The following is a 21469-nucleotide window of genomic DNA, read 5'->3' on the forward strand; positions in this document are numbered from 1 at the left end:
CGTTAATGCTGCTAGGGCTGATGGGAGTTGTAGTTTAGCAACATCAGGCGGGCCAGAGGTTTTCCAGCCCTGCACTGGAGAGCAAGTCCCATTAAGCTCAATAATATTTACAGTGGTACCTCTGGTTGAGAATGGGATCCGTTCCGGAGCCAGTGTGGTGTAGTGGTTAAGAGCGGTAGACTCGTAATCTGGTGAACCGGGTTCGCTTCCCCGCTCCTCCACACGCAGCTGCTGGGTGACCTTGGGCTAGTCACACTTCTTTGAAGTCTCTCAGCCCCACTCACCTCACAGAGTGTTTGTTGTGGGGGAGGAAGGGAAAGGAGAATGTTAGCCGCTTTGAGACTCCTTAAAGGGAGTGAAAGGCGGGATATCAAATCCAAACTCTTCTTCTTCTTCTTCTTCCATTTGCAACATGAAAAGAGCGCAACCTGCAGCGGCGCGTCTGTGCACGCGCGGGTTGCAATTTGGCGCTTGTGCGCATGCGCGAAGCACGATTTAGTGCTTCTGGGTATGCGCGAGCGGCGAAACTCAGAAGTAACCCTTTCCGGTACTTCTGGTTCACCACAGGACGTAACCTGAAAGAACGTAAGATGAAGCATACATAACATGAGGTATGACTGTATATCTCAGGAGACACGCGCAGGGTTGCGCTGTAAGTAAACAATCCTGAGCCAGCCAGTGGAGAAGACTTGGAAGGAGGGCTAATCGCACTTATTGTGCCTGTCATTTACTTTTCCCCCTCTCTCACATTAAATAATACGCTAGCAACATGGTTGTGAGGTGGAAAAAGCACTTAGGGTGTGTGTGTGTGTTTTATTTGAACAAAAAAATTTGATGGTTCATGTTTGCGGTAACAGGACTACATAGAATCATAGAAGTGTAGCTGGAATGGACCTCGAGAGTCATGTAGTCCAACCCGCTGTGATTCAGGAATCTCAGCGAAAGCACCCATGACAGATGGCCACCCAACCTCTGCTTAAAAAACTCCACCACCTCCCGAGGGAGTCCATTCCACTGTCAAGACAGTGTGTGTTTTCTTAAACTCAGCTTTTTGCAAATCTTCTCATTTCCTCTTGCAGGCCGAGAGGCAAAAGATAGCATTTGAAAGCTAAGCAATGGGAGAGAAAGCCAAACGGGTTCTCAAGAACTGCTTGAAAAGGGAAGTTGAGGTGATGTGAAAGTCGGCGAGGTGAAGGCGCCACTTAGCTAGGGGTGCCGGGGGGTGGGGAGTGAAGGTGGATGGACGAGTCCTATGGGTGGGGCAGGGGACGTGCTTGTTATTTTGCACTCATCTCAAAAATCCCACCGAAAGGTGGTTTAGGGCAGAACAGTGCATTTTGAGGGGGTTTCCCTTGAAATGTTAATGCAGAGTCATCAGGGAGTGGCAAGCAGGAGTGGGTGCCTAAGACTTCCCCCTGCCCTCCTATTATCCCCTACAAAGGCACCCACGGACTAGGTTTTCTTCAATTCTCTCCCCCTGCCATTAGTCTCTGAAAATGCAAGCTGAGGGGCATTTTCTCTCTCTTTCAGCTTCTGCCTTCTGGAAGAAGGTACAGGGTTATAAAGACTAGGACTAGCCACCTGAGAAACAGTTTCTATCCAAATGCGATTTTGGTTTTAAACGCAGTGTAAGGAATTTCTATGGGAGTGTATCGTATTTTTAAAATGGGGTATCAGAGTTTTTAGGGGGCTAACCAGGTGGGATAGCTGGGATAGCAGGCTTGTCGGATTTGAATGTCTTATGCAGATTTTTTCCCCCAGTTCTGTTGTTCTGTATGGGACAATGACAATAAAGATTACCGTATCGTAACGTATTGGGGGTGCGTATGAGGAGATGAGACGCTGGTGGCGCTGTGGGTTAAACCACAGAGCCTAGGACTTGCCGATCAGAAGGTCGGCGGTTCGAATCCCTGCGACGGGGTGAGCACCTGTTGCTCGGTCCCTGCTCCTGCCAACCTAGCAGTTCGAAAGCACGTTAAAGTGCAAGTACTGTGGTACCTCGGGTTACATACGCTTCAGGTTACATACGCTTCAGGATACAGACTCCGCTAACCCAGAAATAGTGCTTCAGGTTAAGAACTTTGCTTCAGGGTGAGAACAGAAATCATGCTCTGGCGGTGTGGCAGCAGCAGGAGGCCCCATTAGCTAAAGTGGTGCTTCAGGTTGAAAACAGTTTCAGGTTAAGAACGGACCTCCGGAACGAATTAAGTACTTAACCTGAGGTACCACTGTAGATAAATAGGTACCGCTCCGGTGGGAAGGTAAACAGTGTTTCCGTGCGCTGCTCTGGTTCTCCAGAAGCGGCTTAGTCATGCTGGCCACATGATCTGGAAGCTGTACGCCGGTTCCCTTGGCCAATAAAGTGAGATGAGTGCCGCAACCCCAGAAAGACTTCTCCATGGAGAGATGCTTGTGTTGCCATCCAGCCGTTCCCCACACATTTTCCGCCTTAACTCTTCAGCCTTAAGAACGAGGAATGTGCCAATGTTTTCAAATGCACCGGATACCGATGTCCGCGTTGAGCAGAAGACAGACAGTCCTGTCTTAGTGCTGGCGCTGTGACTTGAGTTACGTTGCCTTCTGGCTTTTGTCTGTGTTGCTGTCCTGAATTCCTTGCCAATTTCAGCCCCTGGCACACAGCTCCCTCACCTTCCCCTGCCCTGAACTTAGCGAGGGGTCTTGTGCCAGCTGCTGCCCCAGCAATGGTGTAGGTGCCAGGTGTAGATATCTAATGCTTATTTCCCCTAAATTGATTTTTGAATTTTGAATTTTATTGTTATTCATGTTTTTATACTGTATTTTATGCTGCTTTTATAATTAAGTGTTTTAAATTTGTTGTTAGCCGCCCTGAGCCCGCTTTTGAACCGGGAAGGGCGGAGTATAAATAATTTTTTTATTATTATTATTTGTCAGGGGTTCAGGGACAGAGGCACAGGTGAGGGGGGAGACGGAGAGCGATGGGGAAGAATCCCAGGACTGTGAGGAAGAGGAGGACAATGACTTGAGGTCTTCCATGAGTCTCTCAAATGAATCGGAGGATTCCCAGAAGGGGGCGCCCCTAGTCAGGCCAAGGGGGTTCACAGGGGGGACATGCCAGGGGCAGGGAAGCAGCAGGGAAACCCCGAGTGGGAGTGGGAGATCGGGGCCGGCTTCCCAGCAGGAACGAAGTGAAGAGAGTGGAGTTCCCAGTGTGACACACGGAGCGGAGCAGGAAGGAGACAGGGGAAGGAGATCTGGGGAGAACGTCCTGCCGGAAGAGGCGGAGAGTAGTACAGGGAGTAGTGTAAGTGTCAAGAGGAAGGTCAGGGGTAGCGAACGCGCGCCAAGTTCAAATGTGGAGGCGCGCGGAAATGGAGAGAGCCCGGAGGAGGAGCCTGGCCCCAAAGCACGAAGGAGGGGGGAACAGGCATCTGAGGAATCCGCTTCAGGAGAGAGCAGGAGAGAAGGGACCCAGGGGGGCAGAAAGACCCTGCGGAAAAGGAAAGACAGGAAGAGGTGGACTAGCACAAGCCTCTTAAGCTGGTGTAGGGGCGGGACCGATTCAGAGGGGACTTAAAACGTCTAGGCTAAGAGACGCGGGGCTGCGCGCCTCGGTTGTGAAAGCAACAATGATCTGCAATAAACAGCCTTGTATATAAGAAGAACCTGGCGTTGGTCTTTTGTGAGCTGAGACCTGAGGCAGCCCTGACAGTAAGTCCCCTCACAAAGATACGCAAAATTTTTTTTTGCAAAGCTCACGAAGTTTGGCAGCCATGAGTATGGAGCAGCAGATAGCTGAGCTACGCAACGCAGTCTCCCAGCTTACCACTGAGGTAGCGATCTCCCAGAAGAGGGGGGAAGAGGCGGAAAAGCGGTGCCAAGATCTGCAAGCCAGGTGGGATCATGCATGCCAGGTGGGGTTCCCGGGGGCCAAAGCTGCTGGAGTAGCACTGGGCAGAAGAGGAGGCAACTTGGTAGCCCACTTCGATGGGAACCTGCAGCAGTACCCCAGTTTTAGAGCAGACGTAGAATATGCGTTGCATTTGCTTCGCGACGACTTTAAAGATGAGGAAGAGAAAGTGGGTTTCATTGTGTCCCACTTGCATGGGGAAGCGAGGGCTTGGCTGCGCAATCTGTGGCGCGAGGATTGCCCTGCTCGAAGGGACTCTGATGAATTTATCAAATGCATGGACGCTTGCTTCCAGTCTAGCGTGGATGTGGATGTAGCACGCCAGCAGATGCATGGTTTAAGGCAAGGCAAGGCTTCAGTACGTCAGTACCATGCTCGCTTTTTCGCCTTGCTGAATGTGCTGCGATGGGAGAAAGATTCTCTGGCAGTCAGAGACTTGTTTTGGGAAGGGCTCTCTGGCCCTGTGAAAGACGAACTGGCAAGGGGGGACAGACCTAAAACCCTGGCAGACGTGGTGCAGCGGGCGCTTGCCATTGGAGTACGCCATGAAGAACGCCCTTGGCGCAATGAGGGGGGTAGCCAGCTTCACGCACCGTCTAGAGTGCCTCCCTTCTTTCCCAGAGATCCAGGACGTACGCGTCCCTCCCCTCAGCTGCAGGCAGGGGAGGAGCCGATGGAACTGGGGACTGCAAAGGCTCAGTCAGCAGCCGGAGCCCCAGCGTCCGGAGCAGTCAAGACAAAGCCTCCTAGAGGGAACAGGAAGTGTTACATCTGTGACAGTGGGACGCACATGGCCAAAGAGTGTCCCCAGAGGCTCCAAAAGCACACTGCAGCCTTAGCAACAGTAACTGCAGCAGCACAACATGAGGCGCAGTTTCAGGGAAACGGCAATGCCTGGCTGGAAGCTCAAATGCTGGGGCACAGCCAGGCGAGTCAGTAGGGCAGTCCCCAGCGCTTTTGCAGCCTACAGACCCCCTGCCACCTAAGCCAGTGGTGCAGCTCACTGCAACTCTCCAGCTACCTAATGGACGCACCCTAGAAGTCCCCATTACAATTGACAGTGGGAGCAACGCAGACTTCGTAGGGGTGCACTTCGTCAAGCAGCATCGCATAGAGCTCCTACCAGCCACGCTGCCTTTGAACGTCGTCACGGTGGATGGCAGGAAGTTGCTAGGTGGGCAGGTGGTGCAACAGACGCCACCCATGGTGATGCAGATTGGCAATCACCGAGAAATCATCAGTTTCAACGTCACCCGCCTGTCAGACACGCCTATAGTGTTAGGCATGAGTTGGCTGGATAGGCACAGCCCGACCATGGCGTGGTACCAGCGGCAGCTCACCTTCGGCTCGTCCTATTGCGCACAGCATTGCATCCAGACCGGTCAGGAGGAGGAGGGCCAAGAGGAGGGGCAGCAGCTACGTCTCAGCATGGCGCAAGCAGTACCCCTCAAGTACAAGGAGTTTTTGGAGGTTTTCTGCGAAAAGGAGGCAGACCAGTTGCCACCTCACCGGCCCTACGATTGCGCTATTGACCTCTTGCCAGGGACAACGCTGCCGCCTGTGAAGCTGTATTCCATGTCCGAGGAGGAGCTGCGGGAGCTCAGGGAGTTCATAGATCACAACCTGCAGCGGGGATTCATCCGAGAATCAAAGGCTGTAGGGGGCAGTCCTGTGTTTTTCGTGAAGAAGAAGGACACGCCCCAAAAAAGACTGATAGTGGACTTTAGATTCATAAACTCTAAGACAAAGCCCACGGCCTTTCCCATGCCCAAGATTGACGACCTGCTCGCGACGGTGCGGAAAGGAAAGATATTCACCAAGTTGGATCTCCGCGGAGCTTACAATCTCATACGCGTGCGAGAGGGTGATGAGTGGAAGACGGCCATGTTCACGCCGTTGGGCACCTACGAATACAGAGTTATGCCGTTTGGTCTCCAGAATGGCTCCCACTATTTCCAAGCTTTTATGCACCACGTGCTAGCGGGACTCCTCTACAAGAAGTGCGTATGTTTCCTCGACGACATTCTTATCTTCTCGGAATCGCCGGAGGCTCACGAGAGCGACGTTAAGGAAGTCCTGCAGCGGCTACGGGAGCACAGGCTCTACGCCAAACTGGAGAAGTGCCAATTCGACGTGACGGAGGTGGATTTTCTGGGCTATAGGCTGTCCGACAGGGGACTAGCCATGGACAGCGCCAAGGTCCGCGCGGTGTTGGACTGGAAGAGTCCGCGAACGCGGAAGGAGGTCCAGAGGTTCGTCGGTTTCGCCAACTTTTACCGCAAGTTCATCAGGGGTTTCGCCAGGGAGACGGCAGCTATCACGGACACTCTCAGCTCCAAGAAGAAGAAGTTCACCTGGACGGACCAGGCGGAGCAGTCCTTCAGGAGGCTTAAAAGTCTCTTTGCGTCCGAGGAACAGCTATTACACGTGAATCCCGGCAGGCCCATGAGGGTGGAGACTGACGCATCTGACAGAGCGGTGGGGGCCGTCCTCTTGCAGGAGGACCCGCAGGGGTACTGGAGGCCCTGTGCTTTCTACTCCCGGAAGCTCAGCAAGTCGGAACAGAACTACACCATCTGGGACAGGGAGTTGCTGGCCATCCACGCAGCTTTCAAGGCATGGAGGCACTTTCTCATCGGAGCCAAGCACACCGTGCAGGTCTGCACGGACCACAAGAACCTAGAGCACTGGCGCACGGCGAAGCTACAGAGCCAGAGGCACATACGCTGGGCGGAGTTCTTTGCGGATTTCGATTTCAGAATCGAGTACATCCCAGGCGACAACAATGTCATAGCAGATGCGCTCTCCAGAAAACCGCAGTATCTCGAGGAAGCGGCACCGGCGGCAGCCAAGCACATTTTTGCACCACAGGCGTGGGCGTGCGCTTCAGCCACCGTGGACCTGGAGGCGGTGCGGCGCGCGTTGCAGGCGGATCCGTTTGCACAGTCCAAAATGGAAGAGGTGCGGAGAGGCACGGCGAAGGATGACGAGTTCCAGATACGCGACGGCCTGCTGACCCGTAAAGGTGCTCTCTACGTTCCGGGAGACGATCTCCGCGCGAAGGTTCTGCAGCAGTTGCACGACGCACCCAGCGCTGGCCACTTCGGCAAGGAAAAGACGACGGAATTAGTGGCCAGAGACTTTTGGTGGCCCCAGATGCAAGGGGAGGTCGCGGAGTACGTCGCCAGGTGTGACACATGCCAAAGGTCCAAGCCAGTGCACCAGAAGCCAGCGGGACTGCTGGAACCGTTGGAGACGCCACTGCAACCGTGGGAGAGGGTGGCGCTGGACTTTGTCACTGATCTGCCCAGTTCGCGAGGCAAGACGGCGGTGCTTGTGGTTGTAGACCTGTTCACCAAGATGGCGCATTTCATTCCTTGCGCGAAGGTGGCGACAGCGGAGCAGACCGCCAAACTGTTCATCGACCACGTGTTCAAGGTGCATGGCTTGCCACGGTCCATTCTGTCCGACAGGGGGCGCCAGTTTGTGTCCAGCTTTTGGCAGAAGCTCCTAGGGATTCTGCACGTCAAAATCAACCTGTCGTCGGCGAGACATCCGCAGACCAACGGCCAAGCGGAGAGGGTCAACGCGATCATGCAGCAGTACCTGAGATGTTACGCCAATCAGCGACCCGCGGCTTGGGTGGATTACCTGCCGATGGCTGAGTTTGCTTACAACAACACGAAGCACGCGTCGACGGGGGTGACGCCGTTCTTCGCTAACAATGGACGGCATCCCAGAACCTTCCCGGGGCTCGTAACGACGGGGGAGGGGGCGCCACAGGAAGCCGACCATTTCGCAGCAGAATTGCAAGAGGTCCACGATGAGTTACGGAGACATTTGGAGCCAGCTAAACAGGCCTATAAGGTGCAGGCAGACAGACACAGGAGGGAGGGGGAAGACATCCAGGTGGGAGACTGGGTATGGTTAGCGGCCCAAGCAATGCCGGCCAAGTCATTAGCTAAAAAGAAGCTAGGACACAGGCAACTAGGGCCGTACCAAGTTGAGGCCAGGATCAATCCTGTAGCGTTTCGACTGGCCCTCCCCGAAGGTTCCAGAATGCACCCGGTCTTTCATAGGTCGGTGCTCACCCCTTACAGGGCCCCACACAGATTTCAGGAGTCAGGGACGGCACCAGAACCGAGCAGAGAGTCGCCCAAGAGGGGGAGGTCACCTAGGGACGAACCAATCAACGAGGTCACAGAGATTCTGGACTCGAGATGGGGGGAAGAGGGAGTAGAATATTTTCTCGCCAGGGAGGGCGCCCCGGCCAGCGCCAACAGTTGGGTGCCGGACTACGCTTTGGACGAACCCCTCCTCAAGGACGAGTTCCATGCCCTTTTCCCACACAGGCCCATGCCAGCACAGTTTTTCGACGATTGGCTTTTTACGCCCACACTTTCCGCCAGCACGTTCCGAGGGTTCTCCTCCGCAGAGGAGATGACGCCAGAGTCGAGCCCTCCAAGGGGATCGTGTTCGGGGGTGGACACCGACACTCCTTACTGGTGGGACGACCAACCAGAAGAGGACTGGCGCACGAGGTGGCGGATGGGTCCTTGGCAAGCAGACCCCACCCAGGCAACAGGGGGAGGGGAGGACGTGAACATGTTGGGAGAGGACCATGGGTTTGAGCACACAAACAATGAACTGGAAGCAGAGGAGATCGACGTCGACGACCTGTGTCCGGCAGCGACCTCCGCAACGACGGAGCCCCCGGAACCTGCGCCCGAGCAGCGGGAGGGGGGGAGGGGGGGCTTCGAGGGGGGATGGATGTCAGGGGTTCAGGGACAGAGGCACAGGTGAGGGGGGAGACGGAGAGCGATGGGGAAGAATCCCAGGACTGTGAGGAAGAGGAGGACAATGACTTGAGGTCTTCCATGAGTCTCTCAAGTGAATCGGAGGATTCCCAGAAGGGGGCGCCCCTAGTCAGGCCAAGGGGGTTCACAGGGGGGACATGCCAGGGGCAGGGAAGCAGCAGGGAAACCCCGAGTGGGAGTGGGAGATCGGGGCCGGCTTCCCAGCAGGAACGAAGTGAAGAGAGTGGAGTTCCCAGTGTGACACACGGAGCAGAGCAGGAAGGAGACAGGGGAAGGAGATCGGGGCAGAACGTCCTGCCGGAAGAGGCGGAGAGTAGTACAGGGAGTAGTGTAAGTGTCAAGAGGAAGGTCAGGGGTAGCGAACGCGCGCCAAGTTCAAATGTGGAGGCGCGCGGAAATGGAGAGAGCCCGGAGGAGGAGCCTGGCCCCAAAGCACGAAGGAGGGGGGAACAGGCATCTGAGGAATCCGCTTCAGGAGAGAGCAGGAGAGAAGGGACCCAGGGGGGCAGAAAGACCCTACGGAAAAGGAAAGACAGGAAGAGGTGGACTAGCACAAGCCTCTTAAGCTGGTGTAGGGGCGGGACCGATTCAGAGGGGACTTAAAACGTCTAGGCTAAGAGACGCGGGGCTGCGCGCCTCGGTTGTGAAAGCAACAATGATCTGCAATAAACAGCCTTGTATATAAGAAGAACCTGGCGTTGGTCTTTTGTGAGCTGAGACCTGAGGCAGCCCTGACATTATTATTATTATTATTATTATTATTATTATTATTATTATTATTATTTATTATTATTATTATTATTATTGCCAAGACCCACACCCCAGCAGGAGGCACCCCACAACCCCTCAGAGCTCACTGCCCCTGCTTTCCTCCTCCTTTTTGCCACTGTTCCATTATTCTCTCTGAATGGTTAGGAAATTCCTCGTGGAATCCTTGGATTTGGGACCGGACCTGGACTGCGTTGCTCGGGTTAACCCCCGGGCCCAGCACACAACGATCTGGGGATCAGCAGATTGCCGTGGCTTGCAAAGATTGCAACATATTCCACTTGCCTTGCGCTCTGACCACAGATTCATAGAATCTTAGAGGTGGAAGAGACCCCAAGGGTCCTTGAGTCCAACCCCCTGCAATGCAAGAATCTCAACTAAAGCATCCATAACAGATGGCCACCCAACCTCTGCTTAAAAACCTCCAAGGAAGGAGCGTTCATAGCCTCCCAAAGGAGATTGTGAAGGAATCCGGTTCACAGCCAGTCATCCAAATGAATGGACTGCAGTGACAGAAGAAAACTAAATCAAAACTAACCTAGGACCAGCCCTGTCCAGGAAGATTGTTCCGTAATTTGGCACTTCTAATAGTAGGGACGTGGGTGGCGCTGTGAGTTAAACCACAGAGCCTAGAACTTGCGAATCAGAAGGTCGGCGGTTCGAATCCCCGTGACGGGGTGAGCTTCCGTTGCTCAGCCCCTGCTCCTGCCAACCTAGCAGTTCGAAAGCACGTCAAAGTGCAAGTAGATAAATAGGTACCACTCCAGCGGGAAGGTAAACGGTGTTTCCGTGTGCTGCTCTGGTTCGCCAGAAGCGGCTTAGTCATGCTGGCCACATGACCCAGAAGCTGTACGCCGGCTCCCTCGGCCAGTAAAGCGAGATGAGCGCCACAACCCCACAGTTGGCCACGACTGGACCTAAAGGTCAGGGGTCCCTTTACCTTTACCTAATAGCGGAGTGCCCTTTTTCTGATGTGGGACAATTGATCCCCATTCCCTGTTCTTGTGTCATTCTACATGCCTTCAAGTTGGCGGTTCTTTTTCTCACCTGGCATGTTTCAGAGTTCCCAGTCATATGCTACCTTTTTGCTGGTCAGTGAGGAACTTGTGTCCCTTATAAAGCACTTACTACAAAAGGCTTCCTGAACTCCACCTTGAAAAAAGCTGTTGGGGCAGAGACTTGGAGACCATTGCAGCAGCTCCTGCTTGTTCTCAGAGGCAATTACTGGAAGGTTTGTTCCGTTCAAACCTGATCCGGATTCCACTTTTACAAGTTGGGATGGGTGGTTCTATTGCTTTCAGTTCTTTCAGTTTCTAATTTTTCAAGTCTTCAATTCAGTTCTTCGCATTTCTGCAACAATTTGTGGGTTGTTCATTTATTTAAATCCTCAGGAAAATTTCCCAGCCTTTCAGAGCACATTTCTCCTGACGTGCAAATGTTTGTATGCAGTTTTGCCGAATGCATACATTTTTGCTAAGCATATAGTGCATTTTGTGTGTGTTATTTTCACTAACACATGCATTTTCAGACACACTTTTTCTGCACATTACTTGGCTGAAAAACCGCACCGCAAACCCACCTTGGAAGAGTGGCAGATGCAATTAATAGACTATATGGAGATGGCGGAAATGACTGGCAGAATCCGAGACCAGGGAGAGGAGTCGGTGGAGGAAGATTGGAAGAAATTTAAAATTTATTTGCAGAAATATTGTAAAATTTTTGAATGTTAAGGACACTGAAATGAGTCGCAGGGGCTTTAGCAACAAAGTAAAATGTAAGATTGGATTAACAATAGATAAATTAAATAGGATGTGAATTTGCTGAATCAATTTCTAAAAAGGGATACAAGAACGGGAGACGTGAGGAAGTCGGGAAAATAAGTTAATTGAAGATGAGAAACTAAGAAAGAGGGAATTTTTGTTTTTTGTTATTATATGTGTTTTTATCTCTTTTTTTCTTTTTCTTTTGATGTGTTCAATGTTTGTATTTTTGTATTGTACTGTTTTTTGTGATGTTGTACTTTCTTTGTCTTTGTATGCTTTTTTATTGTGAAAATTTAATAAAATATTTATATATAAAAAAAGAAAAACCGCAACGCAAAATTCAGAGAACTGCAGATTTTGAAGTATGGATTTCAGTCCACAGATCATTTCAGAAAGTTCAGATTTGATAGGTTCGCTTTTAAATGCAAACGGAGTCAAATTTCTCCCCCTCCCACCCCTTACTGTTTGGGTCTTGATTGAACTGGTTGCTCAAATAGCACACCTGCCCCTTCAGGTGGACCCTAAGAGCCAGGATGAATCCATTTCTGCCCAAGATCCTTTGTAGACAGGACTGAGTGAGCAGCAGCTTTGCAAGCCGTGATGCCAACTCTTCTGATCTGTCTTCTCCAATGAATTCTGATTATTATTATTATTTTGGGAGGGCTTGGAGGTTGAGCATCGCTCCACCGATACTTTAACAAACAAGTTTTCTTATTGTTTAAGCCACACACACAGGGCTGTCTGAAGTAGCATCCTGCCATCTATTTTTGTTTACAGAACTCAGGAGAAAGGGGTTTCCTGAAGTACAAATGTTTTTGGAGATCAAGCAGAGGGGGAAGCGACTCTTCTGCAAATCAGTGTGGTCTTCCCTTCTGGACTGCTGCTGAGGGAGAAAAACACAGGGCTGTACATTTTCCAGTCACTGAAGGCAGATGTTGTCTTTAAGCCACCTGACTGACGGGCAACAGTAGAGCCAGCAGGACAAGGCCTGGAGCAAGATTTGAATGGTTTTGGGCGAAACCGTGCTAGCTTAGTAGAACACATAGGCCGTAGTTGCACACCTAAAACCCCTGGATTCAGCAACTGGCATATCTGGTTAAAACCAAAATCGTGTCGAAGGGTGAGGAAAGATCTCCCACTGCCCATGAGAAGAGGCAAGGTAGGTCAGTGATCTGACCTGTTGGCCATCTGTCATGGATGATTTAGATGAGATTCCTGCATTGAAGGGGGTTAGACTAAATGACCGTTGGATGTCCCATCCAACTCGACAATTCTATGATTCTATGTCCTGGTATAAGGCTACTCTTGATATCCTCACAAGCTCTTGTGCTTTCTAGGTTTTTATCTCTGTGGATATTGCACGTGTGAGGGAGAGACAGACAGAGACCTGTTTTGCGCATTTGGAGAAGCTGTAAACCAAGAGCTTATTATGCGCGAGGGAATTGCTGCCACTTTGCTCCAACACATGCCTCCTGGCTCACGCTGGAGAGAAGCAGTCGTCTGCAATCATCACCTGAGGCCCTTCTTCATGTGCCCCCTCCACAAGAGGTTCGGAGGGTGGCAATACAAGAACAGGGCCTTTTCTGTGGTGGCTCCCCATTTGCGGAATGCTCTCCCCAGAGAGGCTCGCCTGGCGCCTTCATTATACACCTATAGGCACCAGGTGAAAATGTTTCTCTGTCACCAGGCCTTGGGCTGATTGACCATTCTGCGGCCTTTCCAATGTGTTTGTGGGAGAGGTTTGTGTGTGATTGGTTTGTGTTTGTCTTATTATGCATTTTGTGTTCTCATTTTGCATCTCTGTGTTGTGAACTTCCTTGAGATCTACGGATGGTGGTCACTATACGAATTAAATCAGTCAATCAACAAACCACAAGCCCTGGCTAAGTGTTACGACAGAACCAGGGATCGTGTTATGTTTTGCTCGTAACAAACCTCGGTCTGTAGCCAAGGCTTGCTGACTTGTGGTTCCTTCGGAGCAAAACAAACTACGACCTGGTTTTGTGGCAATGCTAAGTCAGGGATCGTGACTTGTTTCTCCCCAGTGTGAGCAGGGACAGAGAAAAGAGCCCAATTCAGCGCGTTCACAGTAAAGCATTAACTAAGGGGCTGGTGCCAGATTTCAGTAGTAGTTTGGATGTGGATTTGATATCCCACTTTATCACTCCCCTTCAGGAGTCTCAAAGCGGCTAACATTCTCCTTTCCCTTCCTCCCCCACAACAAACACTCTGTGAGGTGAGTGAGACTGAGAGACTTCAGAGACGTGTGACTAGCCCAAGGTCACCCAGCAGCTGCATGTGGAGGAGCGGGGAATCGAACCCGGTTCACCAGATTACGAGTCTACCGCTCTTAACCACTATACCACACTGGCTCTCAGGGATTTCAGGGGTCCTGCAGCTGTACTTTCCCCCCTGCTGCCACGACCACCACATGCGGCCTAGGACCCATGTACCTACAGGACCGCCTCTCCTGGTATGCCCCGCGGAGGACCTTAAGGTCCACAAATGACAACACTTTGGAGGTCCCAGGTCTCAAGGTGGTTAGATTGTTCTCAACTAGGGCCAGGGCCTTTTCAGTACTGGCCCCGACTTGGTGGAACACTCTGTCACAAGAGACTAGGGCCCTGCAGGACTTGACGTCTTTCCTCAGGGTCTGCAAGACAGAGCTGTTCCGCCTGGCCTTTGGTTTAGACTCAGTCTGACCCTTGTGTTTCCCTCCCCTTATGGTTTTGATCTATGGGCTACTTTTAAAATGAGGCTGCATTTTAAATTGCATTTTAACCTGTATTTTAAATTGGTTCCCCCCATTATGTTTTTACTGTAATTTTACTGGTGTTAGCTGCCCTGAGCCTGCCTCTGGCCAGGGAGGGCAGGGTGTAAATAAAATGTATTATTATTATTATGTACTGAAGTTCTCACCCTGGGCCAGCAGGGGGATACTGTAGATAGTTTCCACTCAGGTCCACATATGCAAATAAGGGATTGAAAGTGACGTTCAGTGATTGGATAGTTACAGAAAGTGTTACAGTTGCGTTGTAGTGGAGCTCTATATAAGCAGGCTGGCTGAACCCTTCAGTTCAGTTCTGTTCTGACCTGTGAATAAACAAGAGCTGTTTGAAGAATCGCTGTGTCGTCTGAGATGTTCACCCACAACTTAACACTTATTATTATTATTATTAGTCACACCTTCCATTGTCCTCCTTGCCGCATTTTAGCAGAGGAGAGGTGCTCCTCCACCTTTGAAATGGGATTCATCCGCAGAGGCTGCCTGCCATCTTAATCTGCCCAGAATGCAACACACCTGTTAAGTTGTGGGTGAACATATCAGACGACACAACAATTCTTCAAACAGCTCTTGTTTATTCACAGGCCAGAACAGAACTGAACTGAAGGGTTCAGCCAGCCTGCTTATATAGAGCTCCAATACAACGTAACTGTAACAACTTTCTGTAACTATCCAATCACTGAACGTCACTTTCAATCCCTTATTTGCATATGTGGACCTGAACTATCTACAGTATCCCCCTGCTGGCCCAGAGTGAGAACTTCAGTACATAACAACACCAGTCCAGAGATTTGTGAAGACTTACCGGCTGCTGGGGCATCACATTTAAGGCAATTAAAAATGGTGCACAGCCGCCGCAGACAGGAGCCAAGTTTAGCTCCTGTTGAGAAGTGACCCTGCTGCCCACCCGTGGCTAAAATGTCACCTGGGAGCCCTGCAAAGAGGGCATTAAGGTGGCACAGCAAAGCCAGAATGACCAGTCACCCTTCTAACACGTGGGGACTCTTGGCCACGGCCGAAAGCCTTCGACTGCTGGCATCCAGGCCTGGTTACTTGCAACCTGTGAACTGGTTCAGTGTTTCCATGCATAAAGGAAACATTTAGATTTGCAGCATCTTCTGCTGCTTCAAACTGCTGATGATCATCTTTCTCTTGGGTGAGGAACCCCAGGGAAAGGTAATGACAGCTCCTTACCACTGACAATTACAGGACCACACTGCCCCATTCTGGTAATTTATGGAAGGGGATTCCCGGCTCAACCAGGGTAATACTCGCATTTTCCTATTTTTTCCACCAAGCACCCCGTCAGAATTTTCTGAGAAACCTACAGGTATAGATTTCCTTTTTTTAAAAAACCAGCAACCACTGTTTTTATTGATACTTATCAAAAGATATACGTACAAAAGTTCATACCCAATTCAAAGTATCTTTTTTTATAATATACCAGAATAAAAATCATAATCTAAAAAAGGAACAGGGGCAAAAAGGAAAAAAAGAGGAGCGAAGGGGGAATAGGGAGAGAAAAAGAGAAAGGGAAGAAAATGGAAAATATATATCAGCTAAATATAGCATCCAGCTATTCTGGATTCTATAAGCCAATGTTTTTTCAATCTTCAAATCCAAATGTTACGAGTTCATTTTCTCTTACGCACAAAAAAGTCCATAAGAAGTTTCTAGTCCTTATTAAACGTCAATAATAATTTTTCTCTAATGAAACCCGTTAATTTTGCCATCTCAGAATAGTCCAATAATTGTATCAACCATCTTTCCATCTTTTTGTGTGTAAAACTCGCCACTGTAATCATATACTGGAATAATCTTCCACAGTCCTTTTCCAGTTGTGTATCCATTAACCCTAAAAGAAAAAAAGTTCTGGCTTCAATTGGATATTAACCTTTAAAATCTGCAATATCAATGCACGTATTTGTACCCGATATTTTTTTTTTTAGCCTTTTCTACATGTATAGATTTCGCAGTCTGCCACACTGGCACTTATGACTGATTTTTAAAAAAAATGTACTGAAGAGTCACTGTCTGAAAATACAAACAAATTTGCAACTATATAAATTGTGTGAAGTGTTCTCATTTAAACTGACTTATCTCTCTGCGCATACTTGATTCTCGTTGTAGACTTCCTTTCTGCTCTGCTAATAATAAAAGATTCTTGCCATAGCTTATTTTACACATGTGGGAATCTCGGATCGCTCGTTCTTGAATTAGCCTCTGCCCCGGTCTTCTAACCCAATTGCTGATATTGAGAAAAATCCGCATATTATTATCATTATTTTTAAGTGCTCTGGTATGGGCCTTGGAGAGGTCCAGAAGGAGAGAGCTTCAGGTTTCACAAGACTAAATCTATTTCCTTTCTTCTGCAGACGAAGAGGAGGCGCTCAACTCTATTATGAAAGATCTCGCAGCCTTGGGCAAATGCGGAGGCCTATTGGACACTAACCGGAACAAAAACCACGTCTATTCCAACAAACAGGTGAGTTGAGTTGCAGGGAACACCTTCCTACAGGGCTCAAACATTGTGCTTTCTCAAACACCGGATTATGGTCCATTAGGATGAATGGGGTACTTCCCCACCACCCTTAATCTGACCCTCAGCTAGCCATCGCCTGCCTGCCTGCCTTTCTGCTTGCAACTGGCGGTATTCAATGATGTTTTACTCTAGAGTAGACCCATTGAAACTAATGAACTGCCTGTTAGGCTCCCTCCTTCATTTTAGTCTTGGTAAAACTCAGCACGGAGGAAGATCCCGGTGGCGAGACCAGAGTTAGTTGTTTTTTTAAAAATAAATTAAATTTATTTATTTGGTTTTTCAGATTAAAATTTCACAATCACAGGTCCAGCATACAACATAAAAACGAGATTCCAAGGAATCTCCTGGACTCCCCTCCTTCCCTTTGTGGGTCCTGTTATTAATCGTTTCCTCCTGCATCTTTTACAATACAGTGGTACCTCTGGTTGTGAACGGGATCCGTCCCGGAGGCCCGTTTGCAACATGAAAGGAATGCAAGCCGCAGCGGCGCGTCTACGCATGCACGGGTTGTGATTCGCCGCTTCTGCGCAGGCACTGACATCATATTGCACATCTGCGCGAACGGCGAAACCTGGAAGTAACCCTTTCCGGTACTTCTGGGTCGCTGCGGGACATAACCTGAAAGAATGTAACATGAAGCAGACGTAACATGAGGGATGACTGTAATCCAAATCTTTTATCTCTCCGTTGTATCCAAAATCCGCCATTAAACTACGAGTGATATTCCAGTCCTACTAACTCTTTACAATGGTCTTTAAGATAAGTTTTCAATTTTCCCCATTCCTTATTAAAATTTTGGTCTTCCTTCTTTCTGATTATCATTTTAGCCATTTTGGCATATTCCATCAACTTGATCTGCCATTCTTTCCTGGTAGGGACTTTATCTTCTTTCCATCCCTGGCACTGACAGTAGGTGGAGCCAGACCCAGCGACAAGCAGAGCTAACTAACTCTGGTCTCCTAGAGAGACCAGAGTCCATTGTCTCCGCTTGTCGTTTGGTCTGGTTCCACCTACTGTCGGTCTTCCCCGTACCACAGTGATGCACAGCTGCTTGACAGAAGCTCAAAATTCATCTTTCCGTGTCCACACACATCCTCCAGAGCAGCCTTTCTCAACCTTTGGGTCCCCAGATGTTGCTGAACCACAACTCCCATCACCCCTAGCTAGCAAGGCCAGAGCTCAGGGATGATGGGAGTTGTAGTCCAACAACATCTGGGGACCCACAGGTTGAGAACTGCTGCTCCAGGGTGTCACTAGATTTGACGGCTGCTGAAAAGGATCCAAGATGTTCAGCAAACCCAAACAGCTGCAGTGATGTCCGATGACCCCGTGAGACTTTGTTGGCTTGGGGGTGGGGGTGGGTTAACGTTTTATGAAAGGTGACGGTTGAAGGCAGGAGACCACCCTGGAATGATCTGCAGAATGGCTTGAAAGTCGGGTTTTGTTCAACGAGTTGTGTGCTTTCTTTTGTAAAAGCTGCACCTTCCTTGTTTTCCCTTTTCACATGTTCCACACACACGCCTTCTCAGATATCTGGCCTCTCCTCTTTCCAAACTCTCTGTGCCATATCCTCCTTGCATCAACCATTGATTTCTGGGAGACCTGAAGCAAAGGTTTGCCGTGGAACTGCCTTGTGCTTTTTAGCAGCCGATGGTTGCAGCAGGTGTCAACAGGTGAGTGTGGAAATAAGACGCCTCACCTTCTGACAACTGTGCTGTGTGTGCATGTATGTGTGTATAAAAATGGCAAGGAGGAGGAGAGCTGCTTAGCCATGTCTTCACCTTGCCATTTTCCAATCGAGATAGCTCTCCTCCCCTACCATCTTATCTTCCCTCTGTGGGGTTTTGATTGTGCATCGACCATCCCATGGGGCAGTGAAATATACTCGGAGTATAGTAGTGAGGAATGGAAGTTCCCCCGAAATGTCTGCTTTATATACATTATTTACACAATGGGCTGCACGTGATTGGCTAGTTCCGGGATTCTCCTGTAGGCCAATCAGGTTGCAGATTCATTTCCACCTGGAGTTGGATTGGGTGGCTCCTGCGGACCAATCAGACTGCTGCATTCTGAATCCTATTCAACTCAGTACATAACAGGCAGAAAAGGCACCTGGGCAGGGGTGGAATTCATTTAGAGCATAGAAATGTAAAGCAATGAAAAAAGGTGAGGCACCCACACACACTTATCAGCTTCCAATAGCTCCCTCGCAAAGTGGCATTTGGAAAAAGGACTACCAGCAAATGTGCTTCCATGTAACATAGTTTGGTCCTGTGTGTGTTACCCAACATTCTGTCTGCATTGCGGACAGCCTCTAATATTCCTGAAAAAGGGGTTGTAGTCCATTTCAACACTGTGGCAGGGGATGGCACAGATGGTTTTGCTCATCTCAGGCTTTCTGCTACCCATAATACCCCTCATGCCTTGGTCAGATTGCCCTTCTGCTACCCATAATGCCCCTCATGCCTTGGTCAGATTGCCCTTCTGCTACCCATAATGCCCCTCATGCCTTGGTCAGATTGCCCTTCTGCTACCCATAATGCCCCTCATGCCTTGATCAGATTGCCCTTCTGCTACCCATAATGCCCCTCATGCCTTGGTCAGATTGCCCTTCTGCTACCCATAATGCCCCTCATGCCTTGGTCAGATTGCCCTTCTGCTACCCATAATGCCTCTCATGCCTTGGCCAGATTGCCCTTCTGCTACCCATAATGCCTCTCATGCCTTGGCCAGATTGCCCTTCTGCTACCCATAATGCCTCTCATGCCTTGGCCAGATTGCCCTTCTGCTACCCATAATGCACCACACCCTCTGCCCAGAATGCCCTCCGCTCCTCCTTATATCTGTGGTCCTCTGCCCACAGAAAACATTCGGTTCCTCTCTGCGAGTTTCTGAACAGCCCGCTGCAACTTTTAACTGCGTACTCTGTGTTTTATTATAAACAGCAGCTATTTCTTCAGGGAATGCTGCATGAGATCATGATTCACCTCATTCAGAGGCGCTTTGTTATTATTATTTTTTCTCTCTCTCCCCAGTTTTTTCCAACAGTTCTCTTAATCTAAACCAGCCAGCTTGGCTCTTTCCACACCTCCTTCCAAAGCTGTAATGAAAGCTGAGCAGAAATTCACTAGATCCTTGAGTGCGCGTGCACACACACACACATATATATTACACGCATTGAACGTAAACATAACATCAAAACAGTGGTCGCCATGGTTTTTTCCTCTCTTGGGATGAGGCCATCTTCTTCCTGCCCTCGTTTTCTAAAAGACAGGCGTACATACCAGTGATTCCACTGCTAATGTAGCTGTCAGTCTTGCTCCTTCCCCCCTTTCTTTAGGTTAGCTTGCGGAGGATGGAACTATCAAGGACTATTCATCTTGAGGGCTATACATCACCTCCAAATTTAGAGGCAGAATTGCTTGGGAAGAAGCCCTTTCCCTGTGAGCAAATGGCTGGCCACTTTGGAAAATGGGATGCTGGACCCTTTGCCCTGATCAAACAGGACGCTTCTCACATTCTAATGGGCTGCCTTCCTTTTATTGCTATTCCCAGAAGTCATTTGTTGTTGTTGTTTAGTCGTTTAGTCATGTCCGACTCTTCGTGACCCCATGGACCAGAGCACGCCAGCCACTCCTGTCTTCCACTGCCTCCCGCAGTTTCGTCAGGCTCATGTTTGTAGCTTCGAGAACACTGTCCAACCATCTCATCCTCTGTCGTCCCCTTCTCCTTGTGCCCTCCATCTTTCCCAACATCAGGGTCTTTTCCAGGGAGTCTTCTCTTCCCATGAGGTGGCCAAAGTATTGGAGCCTCAGCTTCAGGATCGGTCCTTCCAGTGAGCACTCAGGGCTGATTTCCTTCAGGGCTGATTTCCTTGCAGTCCATGGGACTCTCCAGAGTCTCCTCCAGCACCAGAATTCAAAAGCATCAATTCTTCGGTGATCAGCCCTCTTGATCGTCCAGCTCTCACTTCCATACATCACTACTGGGAAAACGATGGCTTAAACTATACGGACCTTTGTTGGCAAGGTGATGTCTCTGCTTTTTAAGATGCTGTCTAGGTTTGCCATCGCCTTTCTCCCAAGGAGCAGGCGTCTTTTTATTTTGTGACTGCTGTCACCATCTGCAGTGATCATGGAGCCCAAGAAAGTAAAATCTCTCACTGCCTCCATTTCTTCCCCTTCTATTTGCCAGGAGGTGATGAGACCAGTGTCCATGATCTTAGTTTTTTTGATGTTGAGCTTCAGACCATATTTTGCGCTCTCCTCTTTCACCCTCATTAAAAGGTTCTTTAATTCCTCCTCACTTTCTGCCATCAAGGTTGTGTCATCTGCATATCTGAGGTTGTTGATATTTCTTCCGGCAATCTTAATTCCGGCTTGGGATTCATCCAGTCCAGCCTTTCGCATGATGAATTCTGCATATAAGTTAAATAGAAGTTAAAATAAGTTAAAATAAGAAGTCATAGACTTGTTGATTTGGAAGGGACACCGAGGGTCATCTAGTCTAACCCCCTGCAATGCAGGAATCTCAGCTAGATCATACGTGATAGGTGGCCATTCAACATCTGCTCAATAACCTCCAAGGAAGGAGAGTCCACGACGTCCCTGGGGAGTCTGTTCCACTGTCAAACAGCTCTTACTGTCAGAAATTATGCCTGTGGTCAGTTGGTCAGTGTATGGTGCTGGTAACACCAAAGTCACAGGTTCAATCCCCATATGGGCCACCTGCATATACTGTATTGCCTGGGGTTGGGCTAGATGACCCTTAGGGTCCCTTCCAACTATGCAGTTCTATGTTTAGTCAGAATCTCCTGTCTTGTAACTTGAAGCCATTGGTTTGGGTCCTACCCTCCAGAACAGGAAAAACAACAACAACCAAGCTTGCTCCATCCTCTGTCTGAAA

At 49.6% G+C, this 21469-nt stretch overlaps 1 protein-coding gene across 2 annotated transcripts in view; it reads left to right on the forward strand.

Moving 5' to 3' along the window:
- Window positions 1-21469, forward strand: part of LOC308569580 (mitogen-activated protein kinase kinase kinase 3-like) — a 114318-nt gene that overhangs the window by 47730 nt on the left and 45119 nt on the right. For both annotated transcript variants that reach the window (XM_081163682.1, XM_081163683.1), the window contains exon 3: window positions 16398-16507. In XM_081163682.1, coding sequence (XP_081019808.1) covers window positions 16398-16507 — 110 coding nt within the window. The remainder of the gene's footprint in view (window positions 1-16397; window positions 16508-21469) is intronic.

Source organism: Podarcis bocagei (assembly GCF_964188305.1).
Source record: "Podarcis bocagei genome assembly, chromosome: 12".
In the NCBI taxonomy this organism is placed as follows: domain Eukaryota; kingdom Metazoa; phylum Chordata; class Lepidosauria; order Squamata; family Lacertidae; genus Podarcis; species Podarcis bocagei.